Genomic DNA, 14,018 nt, shown 5'->3' with positions numbered 1-14,018 from the left:
AATTTTAAATTTTTTCTTTTTTTTTTAGATATCCTTAAATATATTTTCATGCTAATCATAGGCGTAACAAAATTAAAAAGGTAAAAGGAGTCAAAAATTGCGAAACTTTTCTTTTTTTTTCTCTTTCAACCCCTAAAATCTTTCCAAATTTACATAACAAACCAATTCCCACAACTTCCTACTCTCTACTCTTTTACCCCTTATACTTTTCCCAAATATAACTTTCACCCCCCAACTATTCCAAACTACAAAATCACCCTACAACTCTCCTCTATCATCATTTCACCCCCTACTTCTTTTCCATTAACCCAAAATTCACCATTTGAGAACTGTTCCCATGCATCGCAGCAACTGGATTATGACAATGTTCATCTTCATAAGTCACAATCAGCATCGTTGGATCGTCCATCGCGCGCTCCACGTGTTTCCTTGCTGGACATCCACGTAAGCTGCTACACTTGTAATAACCCCTAATCAAACGTAAAAATAATCGTTAAGTCATTCATCTAATCGATTTAAACTAAAATTAATGATCGTGATTGATGGTACATTGTAATTACCTTGGGTATTTTGAACCCTTGATCGGCTTTTGCCCGTATTTCCTCCATGAAAACTCGTCTCCCGGTATATCAGCCACCCTCGTACTTATCGCCGGGATCCTAATCACTTTCCGATCCTTAGCTTTCCTGTTTTTTCATAAAAATACGAATAAAATTACATACATTACCCTCTCGAGACCTTACGTAAATGTTATGAAGTCAAACAAAGATGAGGAAAAAGCGCTACAAGGAGCGTGGATATCACGCGCTATTAATAGTCAAAATAAACGGAAAAACGAGAAAAGTACCTCTTTTTGCAGTGACACTTGCCGGAGCCGGTGGATTTGCTGCCGGAGATAGCATCAGATTGTTCATGCTCACGGCAACGTTTTCCGGTGGTCGGAAAATTCACAGCCTGTGGCGGAAGCAACGACATAGAAGAAGAAACTTGCTTACCGTTAGATACAGTTGCTTCGCCGGTAATCGTCGACATAAACGACGACGAGTTCGTCGGCGTCGGATCCGCCATTAAAACCTCCTTAGATTTCACAGTAAAAGCAGTAAAAGCACTTGAATTCCCGATCGGACGGTTAACATTCAGCTTCGAAAAGTCAAGCGTCAACGCCGTCTGCACCTGCACCACCGGTCTCTCCTTCGCCGGAGCAAAGCTTAACGACGGAGCAAGTCTCTCCTTCGCCGGAGCAAAGCTTAACGATGGAGCAAGAGACAACGAAGTAAACGAATCAGGATAAACCGGACCCCGAACCGGAGCTCTAACCTGAACCGGAGCCTGAGCCTGAACCGGTCCTCGCCGGAACCGAGCATGACCGGTCCGGTCCAAAATTGAAATCACCTTTTTGAACTTAGAAACCGTAAAATCAGCCATTTCACGGCAATCAGCCTGAACCGGTTCATGAGAAACCAATCGGATCAAATCCTCCATTGATTTCAAACCGGCGGAAGCTGCTTCTTCAACAGCAAAACTTTCATTCATTTTTGATAAAACAGCCATTTGGTTCTACTCATGATGAAAAAAAATCAACAACAACACTGAGATATTTAAAGGAAAAAAAAAAGAAGATACAGGTCACCGGTTGATCAAGTAAGTCAAATTTTCTCTTTTGATCAAACGGCTGTGATTCATTTACATAAAGACAATAGTAACCTTTGTTGATTAATAAGAAAAAAGACAAATAGAGGATTGAGTTTGTTAATTTATGGGTTATTTTCATTAATTGAAATTATATAAAATTTCTTTGACAACTCATTTTCACATTGAAAGTCTTTTTTTTTGTATATAATTATTTAGTATTCGATTTTCGGTTATTCAATTAATCCATATTTGTAACGGCCTAATCGGCTAGTGATATTGTCCGTTTTGGATCTAGTCTTGCATGACGTTAAAATGCGTCACTAATTGATAAAGCTTGATTATTTTATATACTCAATATCTCTTTTGTGTTTGTCGATGTGAGACTTCTAATGTTAAGTTGGGGTGTCACATGTATATACCTAAAATTAAGCTTTTTAAAAATCGATAGTATAATTTTGTTGTTAAGTTAATATTGGAATTAGTGATTAATTAATATTTTTAGTTATCTTAATCATAAATTGACAATGATTAATAATGGTAAAAGATTAAAAAGTAGATTCAATTTATGTTTTTTTCTTAACACCTCAAAAATTAAGTTAATTTGAAATGGAAATTAAGTTAATATGAAATGGAGGAAGTACCCAGCTTGTAGTCGTTTTTATCACTCTAAAGCAAAATAAATAAATTGATATGATATTTTTAAATTTATTTTTATAAAATTTAGAACCTACTCAAATAATTTGGTATAATTATGTATGTATACAAATAAAAGCCTACGATTCTATATAGCATTTTATCAAGAATTTTATCATAAATAGAACACATTAGATAATTGATATTTGATCAATTACTAAATTTGATTAAAGTTATATTATGCAATATAATTAGATTAACAAACAGAAGATATTTGTCATGTTTAATTTTTTTTAATTTTTTTTTTTTTTGGGGGGGGGGGAGGTAGGTTATATAAGGATATAACATTAAATGATAATGTCCATTTTATATTTTTTTAGCAAGTTTTATTTATTTTAACAACTAATATAAAATTGGAGTTAGAATGTTTTTTTTTTTTTTGTATTTCTGCTAATGAGTGAAAAATGCAAAGTTAAAGATCCATAATCCCTAATTAATCAAGTACTTTTTAAAAAAGTTAAAGTTGAAAGTTCATATATTTTTTTTGGATAATTAATCAGATTCATTTTTGAAATTAAAATTAGTCCAAGTACATTTTCTCAAAATAAAATAATTTTTAATTTACTATCCAAAAAGTAAAATATATTTCATTAGATTATAAGTTTGTCCCCTTTCTTTTTACCTTTTAACATTTTTTGTTCACATACCAACATGATTATTCTACAAATCAAATCTCTAAATTTCAAAAATAATTTCAAACCTATTATTCCAAAGAAGTAGAATTAAGTAGCCAAATAAATTTAAAACAATATCTTTCTAATAAAAATTTTGGTTAGACCAAGTTGGATGCAATAAGGCTATAAAGTCTATAATATTTTATAATCTTAGATTTAAATTTGTTGAACCATATATAATATTGATAAAAAATCAATCTAATAATTTAAAAACATACATGGATAAAAAGGCATATATATCCAACATGTTGCAAAAAAGAATCACAAAAGATCTTCAAGAGATAAAATAAAATAAGGCTTGTTGGGATCCAATAATCAATTAAAAGATCAACAAGTGCCATGTTGGATTCAAACGATAAAATTAGCTCATAAAAATATTAAAAGTAATTTTTATAATCGTTCATCAAATAATAATCAACAAATATATATATATATACATATATATATATATACAAAAAATAGTTTATATAATTTTTGTGTATATTTGACTAATGAGTTTAATTATTGTTTCGACACTTAAAAAAATATATATATGTAACTTTCTCAAAATGTTATTCATATGAGCAATTCAAGTTTAGACTGATTTGTTAAATTATTCTATTTTGATTTGTCCAAATCAGTAGGTTGGGCCGATATATCATTCATATGATATTTGTAACTGTACCAAAATGTTATTTATACGAGTCATTCAAGTTTAACCTGATTTGTTAAATCATTCTATTTTGATTTATCCAATCCAGTCATTTAATAAGTTGGGCCGATATATCATTCATATGATATTTGTAAATGTGATAAAAAAAATTTGATAAAAACTCGACAGTTAGCCCATGACACATTATTTAACTAGTTTGATCCAGTTTATTCGGTCCACGTTATAATACATTTACTAACTCAGTCCATTTTAGTACAACTTAAATTCAACTTAACTTTCCCATTTAACCCCATAGTCAGATGAACCGGATGTTCGGCTCTTATTTAAAGATCTTGTGTTTCAAATTTTGAAAATGAAAAATAATTTTATTATTATTTTTTATTAATTTTATATCATGCAAATTTTAATTAATCGAAACCTCAAAATTAACCAAACGATAAGTTAAAAAAGGTATATAAAAATGATAATAAAAATTTTAAACGATTTGACTTATTTTTACTTTTCTATTTAAGTAAGAAAGAATACACAAAGTTACATTTGACATTGTTGTCATCATTATTATTCGAACGAAAAATATATTCCGAACTATCATAAAAAATACGTAAATATTCTTCGTCATATTTTTAAAACATTAGTGTTTTCATCGTCCAAAAACTAGAGTGTATAATACCCTTCACTCTAATGAAAGATTATATAAGGACACGTGATGCAATCTTATCCGTCGGATCGACTGATAAGATTATGACACGTATATATCCGTTAGTATTAAAGCTATATATGTTTTAGTTTTTAGACAGCGGGAATATCAATATCGATGTCAATGTTCCAACAATATAACAAAAATTATCTACATAACATTTACGATAATTCGAAATTCAGGGTATATTTGTCATTTTTCACAATTAAAAATAAAGTCATACTTACTAAAGCTGACTCTTTGTTGAAAACCATATGGAAACGTTTTTGCTTTTTTCGCCTATTCGTTGACTACTTTTTTTGCTAACCGGCTATGGCCGGTAACTGCTTCATATAAAATCTTGACCGTCAATTATCTAAAGTGAGATTGGACGGCTGAGATTAACTAATAAGAGTTGACCTTGACATTGACATTGACCATTATTTAATTCTAGAAAAACAGTACCACTAAGATTATATAAAGTAATTATTATTAGTTTATAATAACGATATTCAAGTCAATTTATATTTACTTTGTTTCTATCTTTGCTATTATCTTTTAATAATATATATTTTCCTATTAAATTTTAGGCATGAAAAATTTAATGTAGTTTGTTTTTAGGTTTCACTTTATAAAATTTAGTAGATGAGTCCGGAATAAATAAGATTCTTTTATAAAAATTATATTAATTAGAGGTTATTTGTCAATATTCACTTGTTCATTTTAATTTGTCAAGTTAAATTAGATAACAGTAAATTGATATAAACAAAAAAAATTAAATATTAAAAAACTATATGAAAAGTACTATAAATTGTAAATTTTTGCATATCAATGATGAAAAAATATATAGTAAAATATTAATTAAAGTTCTTATAGTTTGATTCTAAAAAAGGAAATTGTGATAATTAAAAGTGAACGAAAGGATTTGTACCACTAAGATTATATAGGAGTAATCTTTGCTTTAACTTGAAAATATGAAGAAAAATAAATAAAGATAACAAATATATACATGTAGAAAAAAAATTAAAGTTTATAACAATAATAACATAGTGAGTGAGGTCTGAGAAGATGGTGTAACAATACACGATCTTACTCCTACTTTATAAAGACATATATAAAGATAAGTTTTAAAAAATTTATGATTTAAATGAAATATATCAGATAAAGTATATAAACACATGATTTAAGTGAAATATATCAGATAAAGTATATAAAACAAATATAATAGTGACGAAACTTAGGTTGAACATGTAGTTTATGTGGGAAAAAACATAAAGTAGTCAAGGAAATATATTTGACATGACCAACTTTGAAGAAACTAAGGTTAGAACATAGAAATTAGAATGAGTCTACTATATATATATCATGATGACTTTGGTCAATAAATCTTTGTTAAAACAACAAATGACAAATAATATTTGATGGAAAATGACCTTTTCCTACGCGTATATTATATGACTTTTCTTTTTGTTCTTTTTGTTTTTCTCGATAAATATTCGATACTTATTTTAAAGTTCGATTAATCTGAAATCACTTCACTAAGGTTAATTAAAATGAGGGAAGCATTTTAATCAATATGAGTTGTGGTGCAGTTGTGAGACTATTTCAACCTTAATCACATGTCTCGGGATTTGAGTTCTGAGTATGGAAAAAATCATGTTGGGAACGTCACCTCCGAAAGGGTCTTGTAGTGCTCCGATATGGACTCTGCACATCGGATGGAAGACCTAAAATAATAAATGAGAGAAGCATTTCATATCTTTTTCTTTTTTTTTTATTTGTAAGGCTAAAATATGAAATATCTAGTTGAAAACGAAGAGATTATATTCATCTCACGATAAATTGATAGCTCTTGTTGATTTTTTTTATTTTTTATTTTTCAAGTCTTTGGTCACCTTAAAAAGAAAAAGTCTTTGGTCATTTCCAATAAAATAAAAACAATAAGTTTAGTTTATGTGTTTCTCCACTTCATGTATAGAGTATGACCTATCTAAAGGCAAAGGATATACAACCTCATTCCTCTTTTGTCTTTTTTCGGACTGACGTTTGATTATTTTATCAGATACTTATTATCTCTAACTAATTTACGTACACTAAATATCTATTATTTAGAAAATATCGACTATGTTTGGGCCAATTTATACATACTTCAATTATTTTAAATAATTTTTTACGATCATCCACCAATATAAATATCATATAATTGTTCACTAAAACTTAGACATATTAGTCAAAATAATTTTCATGTGAAAATATGAAATATTTTGATATGGACTTTGAAGTGACTAAGGTTATAACATAGAAACTCATTATTATGACTATGGGGACCATAAATCTTTTTGTCAAACAACAATAGAAAATGAAATATGATGAAAAACTATATATCTTTTCCTACGCGTATACATGTAGAATTTTTTCGTTTTCCACTCGATGTCAAATACTCTCCGAAGCTCGATTAATTTAAAGTTATGCCGCCAAGGGCGGAGCCACCTTGTCCAAGGGGGTTTTCCCCTTTGGTGAAAAATTATATTATTTATACAAGGTTAAAATAATTTTATATATATATATAATGGAAAAATTACATGAATTAATACATTTTTAAAAATAATTACTGATTTTAGTGATATTTTTTGTTTATTACCATTTATAGCAACATTTGTGATAAATCTGTAATATGTATTAAAAGTGAATTATGTATGCAATATATTTGAATTATAATTATTTTTGAAATATATTATGTTTGTTTGATAAAAAAAATTGTCACATTGTATTATAAGTGTATTAAAATGTATTATCCATCATTAAAACTTGTATTATATTTGCATAATAAATTTATCTTTGTAATATGTATTAAACTTATATTATAAATGAATTAAAAGTGGTCAAGTGAAAAAAAAAATGTTGTTGCTATAAATGGTAAATATTTTTTATTATAGTATATTTATGTAAGTTTCCCATATATAATAGATGTCAAACTCTCTTCAGCTACTTAATGTGTCTATTTCTACAGATTTTGAACTCCTTATTAAAAATTCTGGCTTCGCTTCCGCACGCCACATAAAGTGAATTAAAAGAGGAAAAGCATGTCCTCTTCTGATTATTAAGAGTGGAGGAATCTTATCCATCCCACGACAACCGATTTTCTTTTTTGAAGTCTTTGTCATCTAGAGAAAAATCTTTGGTTATTTTCAATGGAGTAAAGGAAAGCTAGTAATTGGTATATAACATATGTTTATTTTTCCATTCCATATTTTGTTCACCAATAGTGATGTTTGAACAAAGCTTGCTTCGATTATTTCATCGGGTACCTATAATGTCTCACCTAACAAAAGTAGACACCACGCTACCTACCTGCCAATAGGAAATATATATATAAATCATTTCGAGATAATAACCCGACCTCAACTACCTTAGGTAGGTTTAGACAAGTTACATTTGAAGTAAATTCACGACCAAGATTTAGACAGATGAAAAGAAATACCCTAGCATTTCAAGACAAAAAAGAGTTGTACAACATTTTCAATGTTTACATGTAAAACAACAACTACATGTTCAAGGTAACTATCAAATTGATTGAAAAACAAAATCATGTAGTTTTCTCTTCATAACTTGTGAAGGAAGAAAATTATAAATATTGAACTTTATGGAACCAACTTGTAATCTTTTTATTTACGATGACTATCGATATCGGACATTATCTTAGGCAATTTGTTCTTCTTCTGTTGATATTTAGCTAATGAATACCACACACCACCAGCTGTGTTGATCACTAAACCAGTGACATTCAAAGCATGTACTTCTACTCCTCCCAACAGGACAAAACCAAGTGTCTGTGAATGAACAAGTACAATTTTGAAGTGAAATGTAGACTCCGATAATCGTGGTAGTTGAACAAATGAAAAGAAAGATTTAAGATGTACACATACCGTAGATCCAACTCCTTTGAGGACTCCGACAATTGTGGTAGTTAAAGCCGAGTTAACAATGGTGCACAAGAACATCGTATAGTTCAAGATGATGCCCATCACCAATGAAAGAATAAGAATTGCAAGAAATGATATTGAACTACTCTGTTCATTGGGGGAAAAGCCGAGTTTAGAACCACAAAATTTCAATAAGCATTCAGTAAGGATAAAGATAGAGACTTCAACTAGTACAGAAGCGAAAGGAAGATTCAAATTTTTCCATTCCAAATTGTGATCTAAAGTTCTAATGAGACGAATAATTTCTTTTCCAGATTTTGCCGATGAAAGGAAGAGTCTAACACATAATTTATAACACAGCTACGCACACAATTGAAAATGCCCAGATGAAGCATCTCTCACTAGTGTAAATAAACTTCTGCACAAACTCAGCTCAATTGAATCTCTAACGAAAAATGATCATCCAGCGTAGATCCATGGAGTACTCATTTATTTCAATCAACTTTATAGATGATAAAAAAAAAGGAGGAAAAACTAGTACCCTTTCTATTTGATTACTAGGTTTCCTATCCATAGTATGTTTCAGCGTTCTCTTTCTTGTTGTTTCCTCCACCTTCATGTTTGAAATGCCTATGCGGCTATTACATTTTTTTCAATCTATTTTTGGATATTTTTCTTCTGTTCATTATCTAAACAATGGCTCTTTCTCTTCTTCTTGCAGTATGTGAGTCCCTTCTTCTATTATGCTCCTCTCTTCTACACTTACGACTCTTTAGCGAACCTCTAAAACTTCAAGTATTAGGATACACAAGTATAGAGGATTCATATAGCAGATCGCAACTTAGAATGTATAGCTAAACCATTTCAGAAAAGAAAGTATAAGTCAAATGATTAATTTATATATATCCTAATTACTACAAGTTGGCAATATCTCAATTTCTTGATTTTGTAACAAGGGTGTCTGAGTCAATGCACACACCTACCTAATCTACCGCGTACCCTCTACCTCGTACATGCACATATGCTGAGCAACTTCCCACTAAAGCTACGACATACTATAAGAAAACCAACTAGTCTTTTTTCCTCCGTTGGGATATGAAATACTAGTCTCATACTTCATTCTAGCCTTCATTGATCATTCTAGTTTATTGATACGTGCTTCTGTATTATCGCCCTTTATGTTTGCCTTTTCTCTTTAACTTGTTTGACAAAATAAAGGCAATGATAAGTTGATAACTCAGTCCAGCATTACTCAAGCAGTAACTACCAACTAATTTGTTTCTTAGTATCAATAAAGGACTATGTTGACTAAACTGAATATAGCAAAGAAACGAACCTTTGCAAATAAAAGAGATAAAGAATTTGGAAATTCTCCTGTGGCTATGATGAGGAATAGCAGAAATGGCAAAGATAAGAAACTGTTGTAAAACATGATCTCAATAGACGAAAGCCCATCCTCTGCTCCTGACTTCTCAACCAACACAAGGTACATCGTCTGCAAATGAAACAAGGGCATGTAACTAAGAGATGGAACTATAATTTAATCACAATAAGAGAAAAGATACATGCAACAAAAAGCACTAATTGATTAAAAAACAAGGCCAGACCTGGAAGAAAACAGAAATAAAGGCCAAACTGTATCCAAAAAGATCAAAGGAAAAATCTCCGAGAGCTGCAATAAGAACTCCGGCAGCAATGAGTAATACGGAAAGTGTTACCTGAAATAAGACAGAAAATCCCATTAGTAGACACACTATAGGTGGTGCCACTTAGTAGATGTTTAGGCAAAAACCCAATGGGTGATTAAATGGTAGGCGATAGTAGATGGACATAGCTTTCGCATTAATCATCGATATATCATTCGGCATCTGTAGGGAAGAATATATATTAGTAAACAAAAGATAAAGTCTAGTGCCTTATTATTGAGTCAACTTCTACTTGAGTCTTCAAGCCAAACCCACCTATACTTTACAAATGTTGGAATGAATGCCCTCCTTCTCCAACTTTTCCTGTGTCGGCTACTATTTTGTCCGAGACTAACTATCCTGTATCTTAAAGGGGTAGAAGAAGTTCATTAGCCAACTAGTTTGGTGGTGAACACACTAAATTGTTTACCTCGTGAATACATTAGACTCGAGGTTAATGATAGTGGCTTAAGCATTGTTTAAGGATCAAATGATGATCATTACGTTAGTTAAGGGGTTACCATCTTTTCCCAAATTAATACTTCTCCAAACTAATCTTCTGACTGCATTTTGCTATTTGCACTAGCTTTATTTTAACTGTTTGCCCTAATAGAATAGTCAATGGTATACAACCGTTGGACTAGCCCACTAGCAAGAAACTCTACCCATAGCTTGAAATCCATTCCGTTGGTTACGGGCCTGACTTTTTCGTCAGTTATCTTACATAGAGTAATTCAGGCAATATCATCTACATAGTAAACTAAGGAAAAGTTTACCTCTGTGGTTTTCACTTCTCCAAAATTCATTAAAGACACAAATCGAGTAACTATTAGTATAAAGCTTCCACTCAGTTTCCTCACATGGAGGAATGAAACCAAGTCGTAAACAAAAGAAGTTGAGAAAGCTAAAAGGCAGAATCAGATTGCTGGTGTTTACAAATATGTATAAACATTTGGATTCTCTTATTTATAGTGACTAGTGCATGAACATCTGTGTAGAAGTCACAGAAAGCAAAAACAAAAGTAACTACGTAAGTAGAGACAGTCTATTATTTAGTATACTGCCACTGCCAGACACATGATAGATAATTGAATAAGAAAATCAGCACTCTATGTTTCCACACTACCAGAGCCAAATATTTATCAAATTCCAAATAAAATACAGTGAAGTTAGAGTATACACAGAAATGAAAAAAATATAAAACAGCATCAAGAGATTCACAGATCTATCAGGGCAATAAACAACACTGAGAGGACTTTAAAATGAAGTTACTCTACCCAACTAGTATGAAACCAGGTAGATATCTTAATCACCAACCTGAGTTGTAGGTCTACCCTTTCCGGTAAAGAATCCAGCTACTAGTACAGCAAGTGGCGTAAGCCTTTTGATGGCAATATACATGGGAATATTTACTCCTTTCAAGCTTGCTAAAGCAAATCCCACATTTGCATTGTAGAACAATGAAACTGGGAAAAGTCTTTTCGCAGTCTCTGCATTTAAATCTTTGGCTTTTGTGTATCCCATGACTCTACCAAGGTGTATGAGCAAAGCTGTTGTTATTTGCTAATAACAGTGTACAGTCCAGCAAAAAAAGAAAAAAGGTAAGAACAAAAGAAACACAAGTCAACAGTTCACAAGATGATAGAAATCCAATATGTTTTCTGTGTATACAGCATTCTGATAAGTCACGTTATTGTACCTGAACTGCGAGAAGAGTCATTGAGTGAGCATATTGCATGATCACTGCCTTGTTGATGAAAACCATAGCCATAGATGCAATTCCATACGAAAATGCAGCAGTTAAACTGCCATTTAGTACATGTGTTCTGTTAGTCAATAAGTTCCTAGAAACCATATAAAGTGATATAAGTTTAAACAGACAGGAAATTGTTGGTCTTTACTACTGTACAAGACAGTCCACTTCTAACCAAGAGGTAGCAGGTTAATTTGTTCAAGTCACGAAGGGGGGAAAAGAGGAAAAAGCCATTGTCAGCCTATGGGTTGCAGTAAGGTTTATCATATAAAAGATGATATAACTCCAAACAACATGATCATAATATGCTTCTATGTTCTCACACTTAACGTATCATTTTCGTTCTAAGATTGCAAAGAGTAGAATGGGACTACTCTTAATTCCCCGATCAGTTGGTCTTCCTAATATACATTTCTTTCTAAAAGGATGTAAGGATGTCTCTACCTTTGTATATGTACTCCTTTTTCACTAGGCTATTATTTAATAAAGCTCTACGAGCCTTTCATGCATTCTTGTTGGGGAGTGAAAGATATAGAACTCCCTCAAAAACCCCAAGCTCTTTGGAAGAGTGGTACAGTGGAGAAGAAATGCGTCACTCAGCGAACTGAAATTAGATTATGTTCCATTCTTTTTGCTTAATTCTTCCAGATATTTAAACAGATTTCTGAAACATTTACTTCATTCTTTAGTCATTAACAGAAGTGCTGCTTAATCAGCATATCAAGGCAGATCGAAAGAGAAATAACAAAGCTGAAGAAATCATGACAAAATCTCATAGAAAGCATGAAAAAACATTCTGAAAAAAAAAAAGAACACTAACTACAACTTACAAACAGTAATCAAAGGACATGAAACTACAAGAGAAATACCACCATTACTGCTATAAGGATGCATAATCTCCATAAGAAATTTACTTGCATGCAAGTAACTAGAACAATTCAGTGTAAGTGAAAGAAAACGAACCTCAAATAAGGACTTGAATCCATAATCTCTATTTGTCCAACGAAACAAAAAGGAAAGAATCCTTCAGTAACAGAAAATATTTGAACCTCAAAGACAGCTTATCACTTACTTCATTGACAGTCCTTTATGTACACACAAAAAAAAATCTGCAATTGAATCAAGAAATTATAAAAAGAACAACAACCAGATTGATATAAAAGCCAAAAAAAATATCACATGCACTCCAAATCTGCTAACCAAATCAATCTCTGCTTGAGATTGCTCAATTGAGCTCAATACATCTTTCAATCAACTCAAAAACAAATCTTCTGCACCAATTTATCGAAATCTCTATAACTTAAGCACGAAACTAAAAAATGAAAAACACCCATATAAGAAAAAACCCAAAAGCACAATCCCCACTTCAGATACAAGCTTTCAATTAACTCAAAATCAAATCTTTCACACTAAAATTACTGAAATCTCGATAATCAAAGCACAAAATTGGAAAACATCAAACACCCAGATAAGGAAAAACTCAAAACCACAATACCCACTTCAGATACAAGCTATCAATTAACTAAAAATCAAATCTTTCACACTAAATTTACTGAAATCTCTATAATCAAAGCACAAAACTGGAAAACGTAAAACACCCACTTCAGATACAGCTTTCAATTAACTCAAAAACAGATCTTTTGCACAAAAATGGAAGAAAAAATATGAAAAACACCCCCAAAATCACAATACCCACTTCCCAAAATAGCAAAAGTTACCTCCTTTATCTATAAGTATATATAAAAATTCTCGTGATTACATGATTTTTCTGAGTATATAACAATTGAAAAAAATATTTATTTTTTTTGGATCAAGCAATCTGTAGTGTAGAGACTGTTAAAAAAAGTAATTTTGGAATTTGGTGTAAAAAAAAGGGATCTTTTTGTTATTATTATTAATATATTTTGTTTGTTGATGATGACCATAGGCCATTTTTATCGGCAGCAAACAAAGAAAAAGAAATTTGCCGGAACTATCGGTTTGGGTAGTTGACTCTTAACATGCTGTTATTTTTTATATTTTTATTTTTCATATTTACTTGCAAAATTTACCAAAGGGAGATAATCAATTGTAATGTGTGTTTATTCGTTTCGAGATTACGATATACACAGATTTTATATTATATTTTTTAAGAAAAAGAAAAGAGTCAAATATGTCCCTAATCTATTCGAAAAGGTTTGGACATATTCCGTTTAAAGTTTAGTTCACTCATATTCTTACTGTCTAATTTTTAGCTCAAATATGCCCTTATGAGCGTTAGCTGGTATGTTGGACATATTCAATTCATTTTTCATTTCTTTAAATGTCACATGGAATTGTCATGTCATTTT

At 31.1% G+C, this 14,018-nt stretch overlaps 2 protein-coding genes across 5 annotated transcripts; both read right to left on the bottom strand.

Annotated features, from left to right (window-relative positions):
• Nucleotides 1–90: 90 nt before the first annotated feature.
• LOC107005850 (probable WRKY transcription factor 17) lies at nt 91–1,585 on the bottom strand. The gene is made up of 3 exons (XM_015204503.2): nt 848–1,585; nt 561–686; nt 91–470 (listed from the first exon to the last, which is right to left on the bottom strand). The coding sequence occupies exons 1-3, from the start codon at nt 1,549–1,551 to the stop codon at nt 290–292; spliced, it is 1,011 nt and encodes a 336-aa protein (XP_015059989.1). The 5' UTR covers nt 1,552–1,585; the 3' UTR covers nt 91–289.
• Nucleotides 1,586–7,785: 6,200 nt separating this feature from the next.
• LOC107007706 (UDP-galactose/UDP-glucose transporter 7) lies at nt 7,786–13,668 on the bottom strand. 4 transcript variants are annotated; one of them, XM_027913686.1, is made up of 8 exons: nt 12,889–13,668; nt 12,652–12,797; nt 11,635–11,779; nt 11,253–11,498; nt 9,858–9,968; nt 9,587–9,745; nt 8,254–8,397; nt 7,786–8,157 (listed from the first exon to the last, which is right to left on the bottom strand). In XM_027913686.1, exons 2-8 carry the CDS (start codon nt 12,672–12,674, stop codon nt 7,993–7,995), a joined length of 993 nt encoding a protein of 330 aa, XP_027769487.1. In that variant the 5' UTR covers nt 12,675–12,797; nt 12,889–13,668; the 3' UTR covers nt 7,786–7,992. The 4 variants fall into 4 exon arrangements, with proteins under 4 accessions (XP_027769487.1, XP_027769486.1, XP_015061913.1 ...); XM_027913685.1 differs by having other exon boundaries at nt 13,407–13,668; XM_015206427.2 differs by having other exon boundaries at nt 11,635–11,740; nt 13,407–13,666.
• Nucleotides 13,669–14,018: the final 350 nt, after the last annotated feature.

The sequence above is a fragment of the Solanum pennellii genome, chromosome 12 (assembly GCF_001406875.1).
Source record: "Solanum pennellii chromosome 12, SPENNV200".
Lineage (NCBI taxonomy): Eukaryota > Viridiplantae > Streptophyta > Magnoliopsida > Solanales > Solanaceae > Solanum > Solanum pennellii.
This window is presented reverse-complemented; position numbering and strand designations above follow the sequence as displayed.